This window comes from Grus americana, chromosome 13 (assembly GCF_028858705.1).
Source record: "Grus americana isolate bGruAme1 chromosome 13, bGruAme1.mat, whole genome shotgun sequence".
NCBI lineage: Eukaryota > Metazoa > Chordata > Aves > Gruiformes > Gruidae > Grus > Grus americana.
Window position 1 is genome coordinate 11,803,856 of NC_072864.1, and position 12,817 is coordinate 11,816,672.

At 45.9% G+C, this 12,817-nt stretch overlaps 1 protein-coding gene across 1 annotated transcript in view; it reads left to right on the forward strand.

Moving 5' to 3' along the window:
• The window catches only part of SLC7A10 (solute carrier family 7 member 10), a 42,672-nt gene extending 36,976 nt beyond the window's left edge, over positions 1-5,696 (forward strand). Inside the window, 4 exon segments of the mRNA XM_054840322.1 lie at positions 348-444; positions 3,663-3,812; positions 4,067-4,244; positions 5,267-5,696. Of these exon segments, the coding sequence (XP_054696297.1) occupies positions 348-444; positions 3,663-3,812; positions 4,067-4,244; positions 5,267-5,394 (553 nt within the window). The 3' untranslated portion in view covers positions 5,395-5,696.
• Positions 5,697-12,817: the final 7,121 nt, after the last annotated feature.

Below are 12,817 nucleotides of genomic sequence, written 5' to 3' on the forward strand. Positions count from 1 at the left end.
TCAGAACCTTCACGGTATTTGTCCCACCCTGGGTAAGGAGGCAATGTCAGCCAGCAGACAGAGACTGGACAGATGTTGGTCCTCCTCCTCAGAGGTAATTACACATCTCAGAGCAGTTCATTTCACAGATGACGTTAGCCATCAAAGGGTCTAGTTTAAATAACTTAGGCCAGATTACACAGACCGTCTCTAGTGGTCTCCCCAGTTGCAGCCCAGCACCCACTGGCCGCAGCTCCCTTCCACGCCAAGACTGATGAGGGCAGTTGAGATTAGAGACATTATATGGCTAGATATTGAAAAGGCTGTTGTACACCCAGTGGATTCAGCGCCACTATTCTTATTTCCAGGTTATGTTTCTCTGGTGCCCGAGAAGGCCATTTGCCGAGTTTGCTTGCCATGATCCACGTCAAGCACTGCACGCCCATCCCTGCCCTGCTCGTCTGTGTAAGTTTTACCATCTGCTCTGTCATCTTGTAACCTGCTCGGACCTGGGGAAACTGTTAGAAATATTGAATCACACAGAGGAGAGCTGGAAAAATCCTTGAGAGGTCATTTTACTCCAGAGGAGGAGAAGCAAGTCAGCCAGGAGTGCTCCTTGGCCGAGCAGCTCCGATGGCCCCAGAGGAGAGCAGCCTTCAGCCTGGGAAATAATCCCTCCCACTCCCAACCACCCTTGATGCTCGGAAGGTTTCCCTCACACCTAACCTGAAGGGCAATATAAGCCCATTGCCACTTGCCCTTCCCACAGTGGAGATAGGGACTGGCTTCGTCTGGAAACAGAGGTACTTCATTTAAGAAAAGATGAGTACTTTTGATCGATTTTGCCTGTTTTCCGCAAACATTTAACCCGGAGGACATCCCCATGGTCACTGCTAATCCCACTCAAGCAGGGCTGGTTTAGATCCCACCGCCAAAGCCAGAGACACGGCGGGTCCCAGGGCGAGGACAAAGCGCTCCAAAAGTTGCTTCTGCTCCCCGAGCAATACATTTTGCGAGGGATGATGTGGCTCTGAGCACCACGGGCATTTCTCCTCTCCGGGCCTGTAAAAAAAATTAGGTAGGGAGAATGATTACAGTGGCCCCGAATAACGCATCTGCTGAATGGTACGTCGGGCAGACAAGGGGTCACCTGCAAAGATCAGAAGCTATCGGGCCAAGCGCTGGGAGGGCTTGGGGCTGGTCAGGACGCTGGTGTGCTCCCAGGGGAGGAAGATTTCTCTCACTTGTTATACAGCGTAAATTTCCGTGATACTAATGACTGACTGACAGAAGTTATTACTTGAAACGAAGAGCTTCATACCCTTTTACCAATAGTGAAGCTAGAATATGTGATGGGTTTTACTGTGGCATAGAAGATGTTAAAGAGGAAAGTGGCTCCCGGTGGCCTGAGCAAGGGAATTCCCCGGAGGGCATTTGCTTAGCTGCAGATTTGCCACTGATACCAAAACAGTGAAGGTCCACACCAGGAAGGTGCACATTTACGTGTGTCCCAGCTCTAACAGCAACTCTGGCACAATATATCCAGACTAAATTCCACCAAATAAGCCTCCTGCACATTGCACTTCTGTGACAAAACACCCACGTAGCTGAAGCTTTACAGCATTCCCGGGATTTAGTGCACAATCACAAACACCTTGCACGTTGCCCGTGCAGGGTTTTGGGGTAAACTGCCCTCGGTCTGTCCTGCCCCGGGCAGCCAGAGCGCGCTGGCCCCATCACAGGCTCCTGCCGGGCAGCTGCGTTCCGTTGGTGCCGATGAAGCAGAACTCCTTTGTCCTTAAAAATACAGCGGCTGAAATAACACGCTCAGTTGAGGAGGCTGCTTCGCTGTGGAATAGCCCTGACACGAGCGGGTGCCTGAGCCGAGCTGGCCGACCCATCAGGCGTACGCCAGCCCCCCGCTCTGCTCAAAACATCCCCTTGAATTACAGTGCAAATCACAGAACCAACGCTGCCTATCAATTCATCGCTTGAAGGCGTTTTAATGCAGCTCAGGGTATATCAAACGCTGCTAAGAAATATTAATTTCTTAACAAATAGAAATATAAAAATAATACAGTGTAGGCAGCTACAATAGCAAACTGGGTCAGACTTTAGGCAAACCTAATTAATACATCAGGTTCCTTTTTCTCTTCCAATGAATCACACCGAGCTCTTTGCACGGAGAAAGGTTTCTTTGTGCACGGAGAAAGGCCCTTTTAACATCCCCAGCAAGACCTGTATTTTTACTAATCCTTTCAAAAATCAAGGGGCCAAGCTAAATGTAAAATAAACAGACTGGGGATTTTTTGCAAGACGGTGCGTAGGGGCCGGCTCTCCCGCCTGCCGTGCCAAGGCTGCAGCCAGGCGCCCGGGGGGAGCAGCACGCCCCTCTGCAGCCTCGTGCCACTCGGGGATCACGCCCACGCCGTGAGCAGATCTGACACATCGGTGTCACCTACGCATGAAATCTCATTGCTCCGGGCGGCACCGCTGCAAAACCCTTTAGCGGCAGGAGAGGGTCTTATGTGTGTATGACACCGCGCGCCTGTCAGAAACAAGGAAAAAAGAGGAAAGCAGGGAACATGTTATATGACATTGATATAAAACGCTGTCCTGTTTTAAATCTATTTTGCGGTGAGACTGCTCAACGTGTTGAAACCGCCCACCCCCGCCAAGCCTGCGAGGCTTTGAACAGGGGAACAGAGGGACCAAAGGGTCATTTGGTTGCAGCGGAGCGTAACTCCTGGTGCCGGTGGTGCCAAAGCCCTCCCTCCCAAGAGGATTTTCTATCAAAACAGCTAATTAAGCAAAAGGCACATAAGCAAAAAGAGACCCTGGAGTAACACAGCCCCAGATCCTGAGCACTCTCTGGATGGACTTGGATATTTAGTTTCCCTCAGGCTCTGGCCACCGGCAGATGTCTGTAGGACTCGCACGTGGTGCAGGCAGGGGCTCACGTGCTGCTCAGCTCCTGGGGTGCCGACAGGCAGGGGTGTGGGACCCGAGGACCAACTCCTTGGCCCTTGAGCCAGCTCTCCTGGCTTTACAGAGTTACACAGAAATACGGTACAAACAAGTGAGCGTAGGCATGGAAATTTCCACCATCCATCTGCTGGTTTCCAAACACGAGCAACGCTCAAGAGATTAATGATGCCAGTCATCTGCAGCACGAGCCGTGAGCCAGCAGGGGAAAAGGGCAAAGCTCTTCTTCTTTATAACATACAGGGCACCTGCAACAACGTAGTGCACCAACCACAACACGTTAGTCTGCAAGAAATCCCTCTTTTGCCGAAGCCCTCATCAAAGGGTTCAATAGCTTGTAAAACACGCAACAGAAATGGATGGAGTGGGGCAACAGAGAGCTCTGCCAGTCCTCCCAGCCCTGCCTGCCTGGCCACGGGCAGCAGAACCACCTCTGCCAGCACCCCGAGGTGTTTATAAACAGACTCGCTGCTCTCGGGCTTCAGCGTGCCCCGAATAACCCCCAGTCCCCATTCGGCCCCAGCCCTGCTGGCGCAGCTCAGGGATAATGCACCGAACCGCAGGAGGCAGCAGATGCCCAGCGGGGGCCGTAAACAAAAGGAGTTTAACTGCTTTTATGGTTTATCACTTGTTTTTATTGTTTTTAAGCTACCTTTTCTAGTAATGACTCAATTAAGTCTATGCTTCTCTCTTTAAAGTGTTTAGCCACTCTTATCATCATGCTCGTTGGAGACACATACACGCTAATCAACTACGTGTCATTTATTAACTACCTCTGCTACGGAGTGACAATTATAGGCTTGATCGTGTTACGCTGGAAGAAACCCAAAATCTTCAGACCTATCAAGGTGACAATGTTAAAGCTGAATCTCTTGGTTGCAATGGTGATGCAAAGGGTGGGACGGGCACGCCAAGCTCTCCATCCTCCTGTTTTGAAGAACCATTTATTTCCAGATGTAGTGATAGTGCTTTAAGGTCCCAAACCATGTCCCGGGGGTCCTGAAGCCGCAGCACTGCCTGCAGCCCCCCGCAGCCCCCCACCACCGGTTGGCCACTGCTGTTGCTCTGCACAGTCGTGCTCTGCTCTGCTCTCTCCTGGCAGGTGAATCTCCTCATCCCCATCACTTACCTGGCGTTTTGGGCATTTCTGCTGATCTTCAGCTTATACTCCGAGCCGGTTGTCTGTGGAGTTGGACTCATTATCATTTTAACTGGAGTGCCAGTGTTTTTTCTTGGAGTCTACTGGAGAAATAAACCAAAGTGTGTAAATAGGCTAATAGGTAAGCCAGCGCCGCGGTGCCTCGCTGCGCTCCTGGGGCCGCTGGTTGTGCTCGGTTCTGCAGGGATCTGCTCGGGCACTAAAGCAGCCAGGGAACCTGCGCGAGCCTGACCACCGCTCTCGGTCACAGGCAGCCACTGGGCACCAAGTGGCTCTGGGCTTCAGCGGCGTTTTTGGGGCCAGGCAGCGCTTGCCTTCCAGCAGCTGCTTTTCTCACTCCTGGGCACGTTTGCCTCCTTTCGTGCCCCTGTGCATCCCCCCCACCCGCTCAGCTCGCCCACAGCAGCCTGTCCCGGAGCACAGGGGAATAGCTTTAAGCGAAGGAACGCTAAATGAGCTATCACAAAAGGACTAATAAATGGCCAGGAGCTTTGCCTCCCCCCTGCCATGCTTTTCTCCCGCTGCGCCACCAGCACGTCCCACTGCACAAGCCCCGCACGGCATGATGAATTATTTCATACGCAAAAGATAAGAAACCCTTACTTTATCACTCGCGTAAAATTAAAACCGCACCTGAGTCTTTTATGTTTTGGTCGTGTTGGCTTTTAATTGTTTTGCTCTGAGGTGAGGACTTTCAGAGAAGCAAACCAGGCCCTCTGCTCTGACCGGACGGTTTCCACGGGCTGCGGCGGGGCTCCGCTGCCAGCAGCTCCCCAGGACCAGCGGTCCCCACCGCTGCCGCAGGGCCGACGCCGTGCCAGGAGGGCTGGCAGCCGTCCCCTCCCGGCCCTGCCAGCCTGCCGTGCGCAGCACCGGGCAGCTCTGCGAGGGGCCAGGGAAGGGCTGTGCGTGGGCATCCCGGGAGCTGCCCGGTCTGAACCTGCCCCTGCTTCACAAGCGCTGCTTTGGGGCCGAGCTGGAGATGAAAAGGGCTGGAGGGGGCAGTCGGCTGCGCAGCAGGGTCGAGCAGCCCCAGCTGGGGAGATGCGTGTTTGCTCGCACGTTGCATCACCCCGGCATCGCGCTTCTGTTTAGAAGAGCTTGGCCATCCCCATTAACCACCCGCACGTTTGCTCTTCACAGAGGCCGTGACCTGCTGGGGACAGAAGTTGTGTTTTGTGGTCTACCCTCAGGGGGGAGTCGCCGAGGAGGAGGAGGCACCCTCGGCCCGTTCTCGGCGACCGGCGAGCGAAACAGCCGTGAGGAAGTAACGACGTGGCCTCTGAGGCTGAAGTGGCTTCTTGTTTACATGCTGATTTTTGCAAAAAGTTTTTCTGTAAAAAAAAAAAAAAAAAAGTTTTTAGAGCTCCAATAGTGAAGCCCATAAAATGAGCTACACCCTTTATGACATCTGTAGCTTTTAGTTTTTCCCTAAAAAAAAAAAAAGAGAAAAAAAAAGAAATAAAATATAAAATAAGGCGCTGGTTGTTTTCTTCTGGCAGCGTACTTGCTCGGCAGGGCAAAGCAGCACAGATACAGCTCTGGAATACTGATTTTAGCAGCCGTGAGGGTCCATCAGAGACATACAAATTTAGGCATTTCAAAAGTAGGGCAGCTCCCAACGCAAAATCAAAGTGGAGAAATCAAGAGAAAGTGAGGAGATCGTGGGGCACCCATGCCAGCAGGAAAATTCCTGTTGCTGTCCCTGGGTGGGGTGAATCCCCACGTAACACGCGAGCTTTCAAAGTTACGATCCAAAGGATGAACCTCCACATACCTGCAAAAACACAGCGTGTCCGTCGTGCACCCGAGCTCCGGCGCGGCCAGCTCTGTCGGGGCAGGGTCGTTGTGCTGAACACTCACCAGCCTTAGAGGAAAGGGTACAAAATCAACAGTCTGCTTCACTGTTCAGACATCGTTTGGTGACACAGAGAAAAAAATGTACAGAAGCAGCGATACAAATCTCAAGTATCTTAATTTTTAACATTTTTGCAAAGGCAGAGCTGGGCTCCTGTGTCCTGGAGGGGGATGGAGCTGATGGCACCGCCCGGGAGCTCTTGCGCGAAGCTCAGCACGATCCAGGTGCCGACAGGGGAGGACGGAGATGTGGAGGGGTTTGCAGCGGGCTCAGCAGTGGGAACTTGAGGGAAACGCGGGAACGAAGCCCGACATTTCTCTTTTTTACTGAAGTGTCAGGTGATTTCACATTGCTTCAGAGACAGATTCCCCACTTCAACTATGCTCAGCCAAGTAACAAGCCTAAATCATTCTCACATCAGATGCTCTTTAGAAAGTGTTTTGCATATTTTATTTGTGGCAAACACTAGGAAAAAATCTAGTTCACATATTTAATTAATATATAGAGATTTCCTGCTGTAGCAATATGGCCACTTTCGCACCAAAGAATCTTCTGAAAATGCAAAATGCGAGAACAGCTCTGAGCAATATTTTGAATCACTACTATTCTTTTACAACTTTTGAAAACAAATCCTATCACATTCAGTAGCCTTGGTAACAGCCATGTGAATTTAATTTTAAAAGTATCTTTCCATGTGTTACAGGCCCTGGTACAAAAATTAAGACTTCATTAATCTAGTTTGTCGAGTACCACATGCTCTACAAAGATTTAAGACTAAACTCAAAATGAGGAGCGAGTTCAAAGAATGTATCTTTCCAACAATTCATTATTCAGAAGTATTTTTATTTTTAAATATCTATCCACCCCTCTGCAAACTTTCAGATGGTCGACACTAAAAAGAAACACAACTTACACTCTTCTCTTTGTATAAAGCTGTTAAGCATAAGAGATTAAAATATATATTTAGCTGAAGCAAAAGGTGTGGGTTTGTGTGTACATATGCACACATGTAAAAGAGAGATTCCACATTTTAAATAGTTCTGAAAATATAAAGTTTGCTAATGAAAATCCTATCTATTCAGCTTGCCTTTTTTTTTTTTTAAATTCACAGCACACGTCCCCTATTTCTACTGGCTAAGCAGCACCTGAACATTTAACCCATGGCAGAAGCTCTCAGCACTGAGTCTTATTTTCCTTAGGTCAAAATCCACTTTCTGTGGTATAATTTCCAACAGATTAGGTTTTTCAATAACTCTATTATGTAGTGGGAAAATTAAATGTATTATAGCACCAGCAACAATGATTGCTTTCAGAACTGCTAAGTTTTGGCACGGTTTTACTTTTGTTTCTTTAAACAATTAAGGTATGTTAATCAGTCAGCACGGAAACTTTGCAGCTCTTGAGACAAGAAGTCTGTATGGTAATGAGAAAGGTGGTAATTAATAATAATAATAATAATAATAATAATATGCTGTAACTACTACCAAGGCTTTCCTTGGCTATTGTTTAAGAAAAACAAAAGCAAAATTAAAGGACTGATTGCCTTACAGTTGTTAACTGGATTTAGCTCAAATTTTCCCTGATTATGCCGCCATGCTTTAAAACAATCAACATTTGGCCTTAAATCAGAAGGCTGAATTTAGAACAGGATGGTTTAGTAGATCTCATCTTCGAATTGCATGCCGATCCCCTAAAGGTGTTCCACAATGTCTTATTTCATTTTTAGGAACAGCTTCATCTGTGCTCCCAACATCATGTATATTATTTTTACAGGTTTGCAAAAGTTAGTTCCTAACGTGTACAATTTCTAACCATAGAAATCAATCTACAGAACTAGAAAGATAAATTAACATGGTAAATGTAATTTAGTAGGGTGCTCAACCCCGTGTAAGCGTGATTTTTCCAAAAGATGAAGCAAAAGGCCCAAAGGAGACATAATCGCTTGTATTTTAAAGCCCACTGAACAAAAGAAAAACCTCGAGACAGCTGACACTACAAGCATGCCAAGTGATACTTGATACGGAAAAGCAAATCGTTTCCAAAAGAAAGGAGTTTAAACAAAGCTTTACAAGCAATGCAATACTATAAAAGACTATATATTATATGCTATTATATTTATGTAGCATAAAGTGTTAGAGGCTGTAACACAGAAAAATACTCTGCGCTGTTTATTCTTTTAGCGCTGGTAATAATACAGCGTTCAGAGAATTTCAGAGGGAAAAGGAGATAATGCAAGTATTAGTGAGAGTATCACCTGTAAGTCAGCTTAATGCAAAGAAGTCAATGAAAGATGCATTGGATGGTTCTTCTCTGCATTACCACAGTATCGAGAAAAGCAGCAACGGATCACGACACCACCGTGCCACGCGCTGCGCAAAGCGGAGCCTGGGAAGACAGTCCCTCTCCCAGGTACGACGATGTTCAATAGGAAACGGGAGCTGGGCGGGCAGCGATGGGAAGCACAGGGAGAACGAGGCAGAGGTGCTGCTGCTGGCCCGGCCGCTCTCGAGCACTTTCATCAACTTGATAAAGGAATCGGTTGTTTTCAGTTCATGTTAGTACATAAACCAGAAGAGTTTGATCTCAGCAAGGTCAAGGAAAGAGACTCCTATCAGTTCAGAGCTTTCATCCAACTCGAGAAGGATTGATGAGTCGCTGCGTATTTAATAATACATTTGAGTTGGAAGCATCTTTACAAAAAATGTATCCAAAAATACGCAGACCAGATTTCATTAGCCATGCTCGGTCACTTCTGAAAGCGCAACCCTGACCCAGCCTTTGGCCCCAGCCTAGAGCCAGCGGCTCCAGAAGAGCACGGCCATCGCCTGGTGAGGAGCTCTGGTGGGTTGGGAAGCCCGGGACAGAGCCCGCTGCCATTGCTTTTCCGTGAACAAGCTAATGCTGTGGAAGCAAACGTGCCTCTCCGTGCCAAAGAGCTGAAGCCAAATAAAATGACTCATCTTTGAGGGGAAAGCAAACAAATGAACAAACAAACAAACAACCCCCAGCAAACGTGCTGTCTCACGCTTCATTTTCAGAGGGCTTTGTCAAGGTATTTCTCATGTTTCACTCTCTTACTTGGGAATTCTCGGAACCTTAAAAACGAAGTAAGTTTGCTTTCCAGCCCTTTTGTATCAAGCACCAAATGACAAGAAGTTAGCAGTTATTCTGCTCCCGAGGAGGTTTATGAGAGATATTGAAGTAGGTGTCATAAATGAAAATGAAAAAAAAAAAAGGGTAAACTTTACTTGGCATTTGTGTTTTCCTAAAGCTTTACAGTTCAGATGGGTGTGCCCCGTCCCCACCTCAAGTCCAGCCATGAATACAGACAAAGCCTCTTTGGCTTTTTAAACCTCCCCCTTCGGTCCTGACGCTTCTCCCCAGTGCTCTAACTTCAACGAGGACCTTCTGCACTTGGACAAATAAAAAAGGAAAATCCAAGGAAAAGGATTAGAAAGCAGCCAAGAGATGCTGAGAGGCCAAAAAGAAATTTGTCTTAAAGTCCTAAGGCAAGAGATAGCGATAGGAGGGAGGGAGACCTAGAAGGCATCGGAAGGCAGGAAGCACGTAGAATGAAGAGGGAATAAAACGTAACCCTCTACCACTCACACCAGCCTTGGCCACCATGTCATCCCTGTAGCCAAGAAGACACGAGCGTGGAAAGGGGAGAGAGCCTAGCCAACAGCTTGCTGGGGTAACAGACTGACAAGAGACAGGAGATGAGCTTTGCTGCCTGCCAGGTTCAGGTGGATCGCTGTTTGTATGGGGTTTTAAATCCTAGCGCCTGCCTGGGAGATTAAAACCTGGTTTCCGGCAAAGACCAAAAATCTTAAATATGCAAAAGCAGTTCTTCTCCCTCTCAGAGAAGGGTCTGATGAAAAAGTACATAATTCCCTCAAGACTTTGAGTTAGCTCTTTAGTTTGTTGCAAGACATATCTATTGCACTGCACAGGCTGCCAACGAACTCTGCTGCAAATGCACAGGTATCATTTATTACTCTATTTCCATTTTATGGGCTATATTCATTTCGGCCTCACTTACCTCAGGATACGGTTTGTAGTAGTACTGCTTGTGCCACTATCATTGCAGCTGAATCAGCACTTCATGACGAAGCAAAGCAAACACTCTTTCTACCAGGTTAGGAGGTATCATCCCTCTGCATCAAGCAGTGTTCTTCCACCCTTCATGGCTACGGATAAATCTGGTTGACCATAAAGTCTGTCCAATTGTCTTCAACACAGATAAAGATTTCCAAGTCTGTACAGTAAATCTCTGTCTACACAAAATAACTCAGCCTCCACCTTCTACTGAAAAACCGCAGGACAGAGCCAGTGGTACCCTCCAAAGCACTGACTGGGGAGGGGAAGCAGCAGCAAAACAAGCATTGCCCTCAGCGATGGGAATGAGAGGCTGTACTGCAGAAGTAATTTAATTTTTTTTAACCACCTAAACAGTCATACACTTCGGGGCTTCTTTTTGTTATTTGGTGTATATGCATACACACATTTTAAAGGCAGGTGTATACAACAGTGAATTGCTAGTGCTAAGATTTCACACGTACTATCTAAAAAAGTGATGCACCTCCACAGCTTCAGCTACCAGAAAAAGCAGGGGGAAAAAAAGAAACAAAACCACCCAAAACAAAACCCAACCCACCCACCCCCACCCTCCCTTCATGTCAACACACTGAGCCATGGGTTGGCATGTGCCAATATGAGTCAAAGGCTGGGGGAGTACAATTTAGGCACCCTCCATCTTTGGTGTTAAGAGTGACAGTCAGAAACCCACCGTCTCCGGGCACGTGAAATTTTATTAAAAATTAAGAGATCCAAAGCAAGAGCAAAGTATGATGATGCCCAGCATCTTACTTGCTTAGTATCATTGTCCAGGAACCAGCAGACACTGGCAACCACGATGCCATACCTGAACCATACACTTGTACAGACGTTATGGCAAAATGTTGTATCTAAATGAATATATACAACATGTAAATAAAAAAAAGGCACAGAACAGAAAAAGAAAACAAAGTACATGTAAGGGACATTACAGTCAAACACGAGCTGAAAGGTGTCAGAATTTCAAACAGAAATATTCCCTGTGCTCTAATAGCAGTAAGAGAAAACATAAGTAGGTCACTTTTCCCTTAATGCTGCTGTGAGCTTCCATTCTTCTTAAACTAGTGTCGGTATTCTGCTCTATTCAGAGATTTTTTTTAGGGAGGGTTTTTTTTGGCCAATTGGACAGCGGAATTTTGTATCTTAAGAAAAGGAAGCTATCTTAAATACTTTGTTTCCTTTCTGTCTACAAAAATCTGTAAAGATTATTAAAATAACAAAATTTTAACAAGTTTATTAGGTGATTAACTTTAGGTTGTGCAGTCACTGAAGTGTGATATTTTCCACTGAGCAAAGAAATGTAACAATGAGCTCTTCCTGTTCACATGTCTGGCATAGCAGCAGTTTCCCATGGGGGGAGGTGTTGGTTTTTTAATTTTTAGTGCTGAATACAAGGAGGCAGCTTACATGGAGCAGACCTTAAGTGTCTTGGAAGATGGTTGATACACTGCTTAATGCTTACAAGAGCTGGAGGAAGGGCAGGCATACAGTAATGCAGCCTTTGTGGGTTCTGCAGGTACTGACATTACAGGACACTGCAATGCACTTGGTTGTGCTCACAGTGCAGACACAGAGATTTCTTCTGCAAAACTAACAGTGAATTTGTGACCCCTCCCTCCAAGGAATGAGTCCTGGGGGAGCTGGGAGGGAATACTGCCTTGCAGCATGCAGAAGTTAGGAGCTTACAAAGAGCACCAGGCTTGTATCTCTCATTGATGCAAGGCTATAAATTCCAGTAGTGAGGGCTGTGAACATTTCTGTGCACTTCAAGCATCAAATTTTCATTTACTTGGATTTTTTTAAGTTTCTTAAAAATAAAACCTTCTCAATGAAATTTCCACCGAGTTACCAAATGGATCAGTACACAAAATATGTATAATATATGTAAGAAGTTATACATCTGAAAATAAAATACAGTGTTAGCTGTTCAGGGTTGTTCCCAAAATATAGCAGTATTCTGAAGTACATATTTCAACTTTAAGAGCCTTACAGTGGTGATAGTTTAAGGCATAGTATGATCAACATTATTTTATTACAGAAATACATTTCTGTAACAATTAAATAGACACTTATTTCTAAGGTCCTTCATATCTGCACAATATTAACCTTGAAATATAATCTCCCTCCCAATTATAATTAACTGCTTCACACATACAATTCTATGTATTTAAAATTACCTTTAGGAAAAAAAAAAAAAAAAAAAACCAAAACCAAAACCAAAACACTAAAACCTGTAGCCTTAGATGAAAACAACCCTGACAGTGTAATGACTACAGTACATGGCCTTGCAAACGTGGAATGTACCTAAAACGTTTACAAATACTCTGAAAGCAATATCTCTTTCAAAACTACATTTCCTTTGATGAAATGAATTCTGATCACAAAAGCACTTGGAAAAAATGAGTGAGCTGTATTTATTTAATGTAACTATGACTCTTTCTTGTTACGCATTTTGCTGCAAGCCCTTCCTGCTATTAGTGCCCTTAAGGAATCTGAATCTTCTGCCTCTGGAATGCACAGTATGAAACCAGTTTGCAACTGAAGAGGAAAAAAAAGAAAAATCACTGCAATTTAATTCTTCCATATTACATTTCAGTAAAGCCAAAGTCCTATTCCTTCTCTTTAAGGCACTCCCCCAAAGTGAGTCCTAGTAAAAGATCCAGGGCAAAATACAGCCCAAAGGAAAAAAATCTTTGACACTTTGATGTAAACTTAACTGT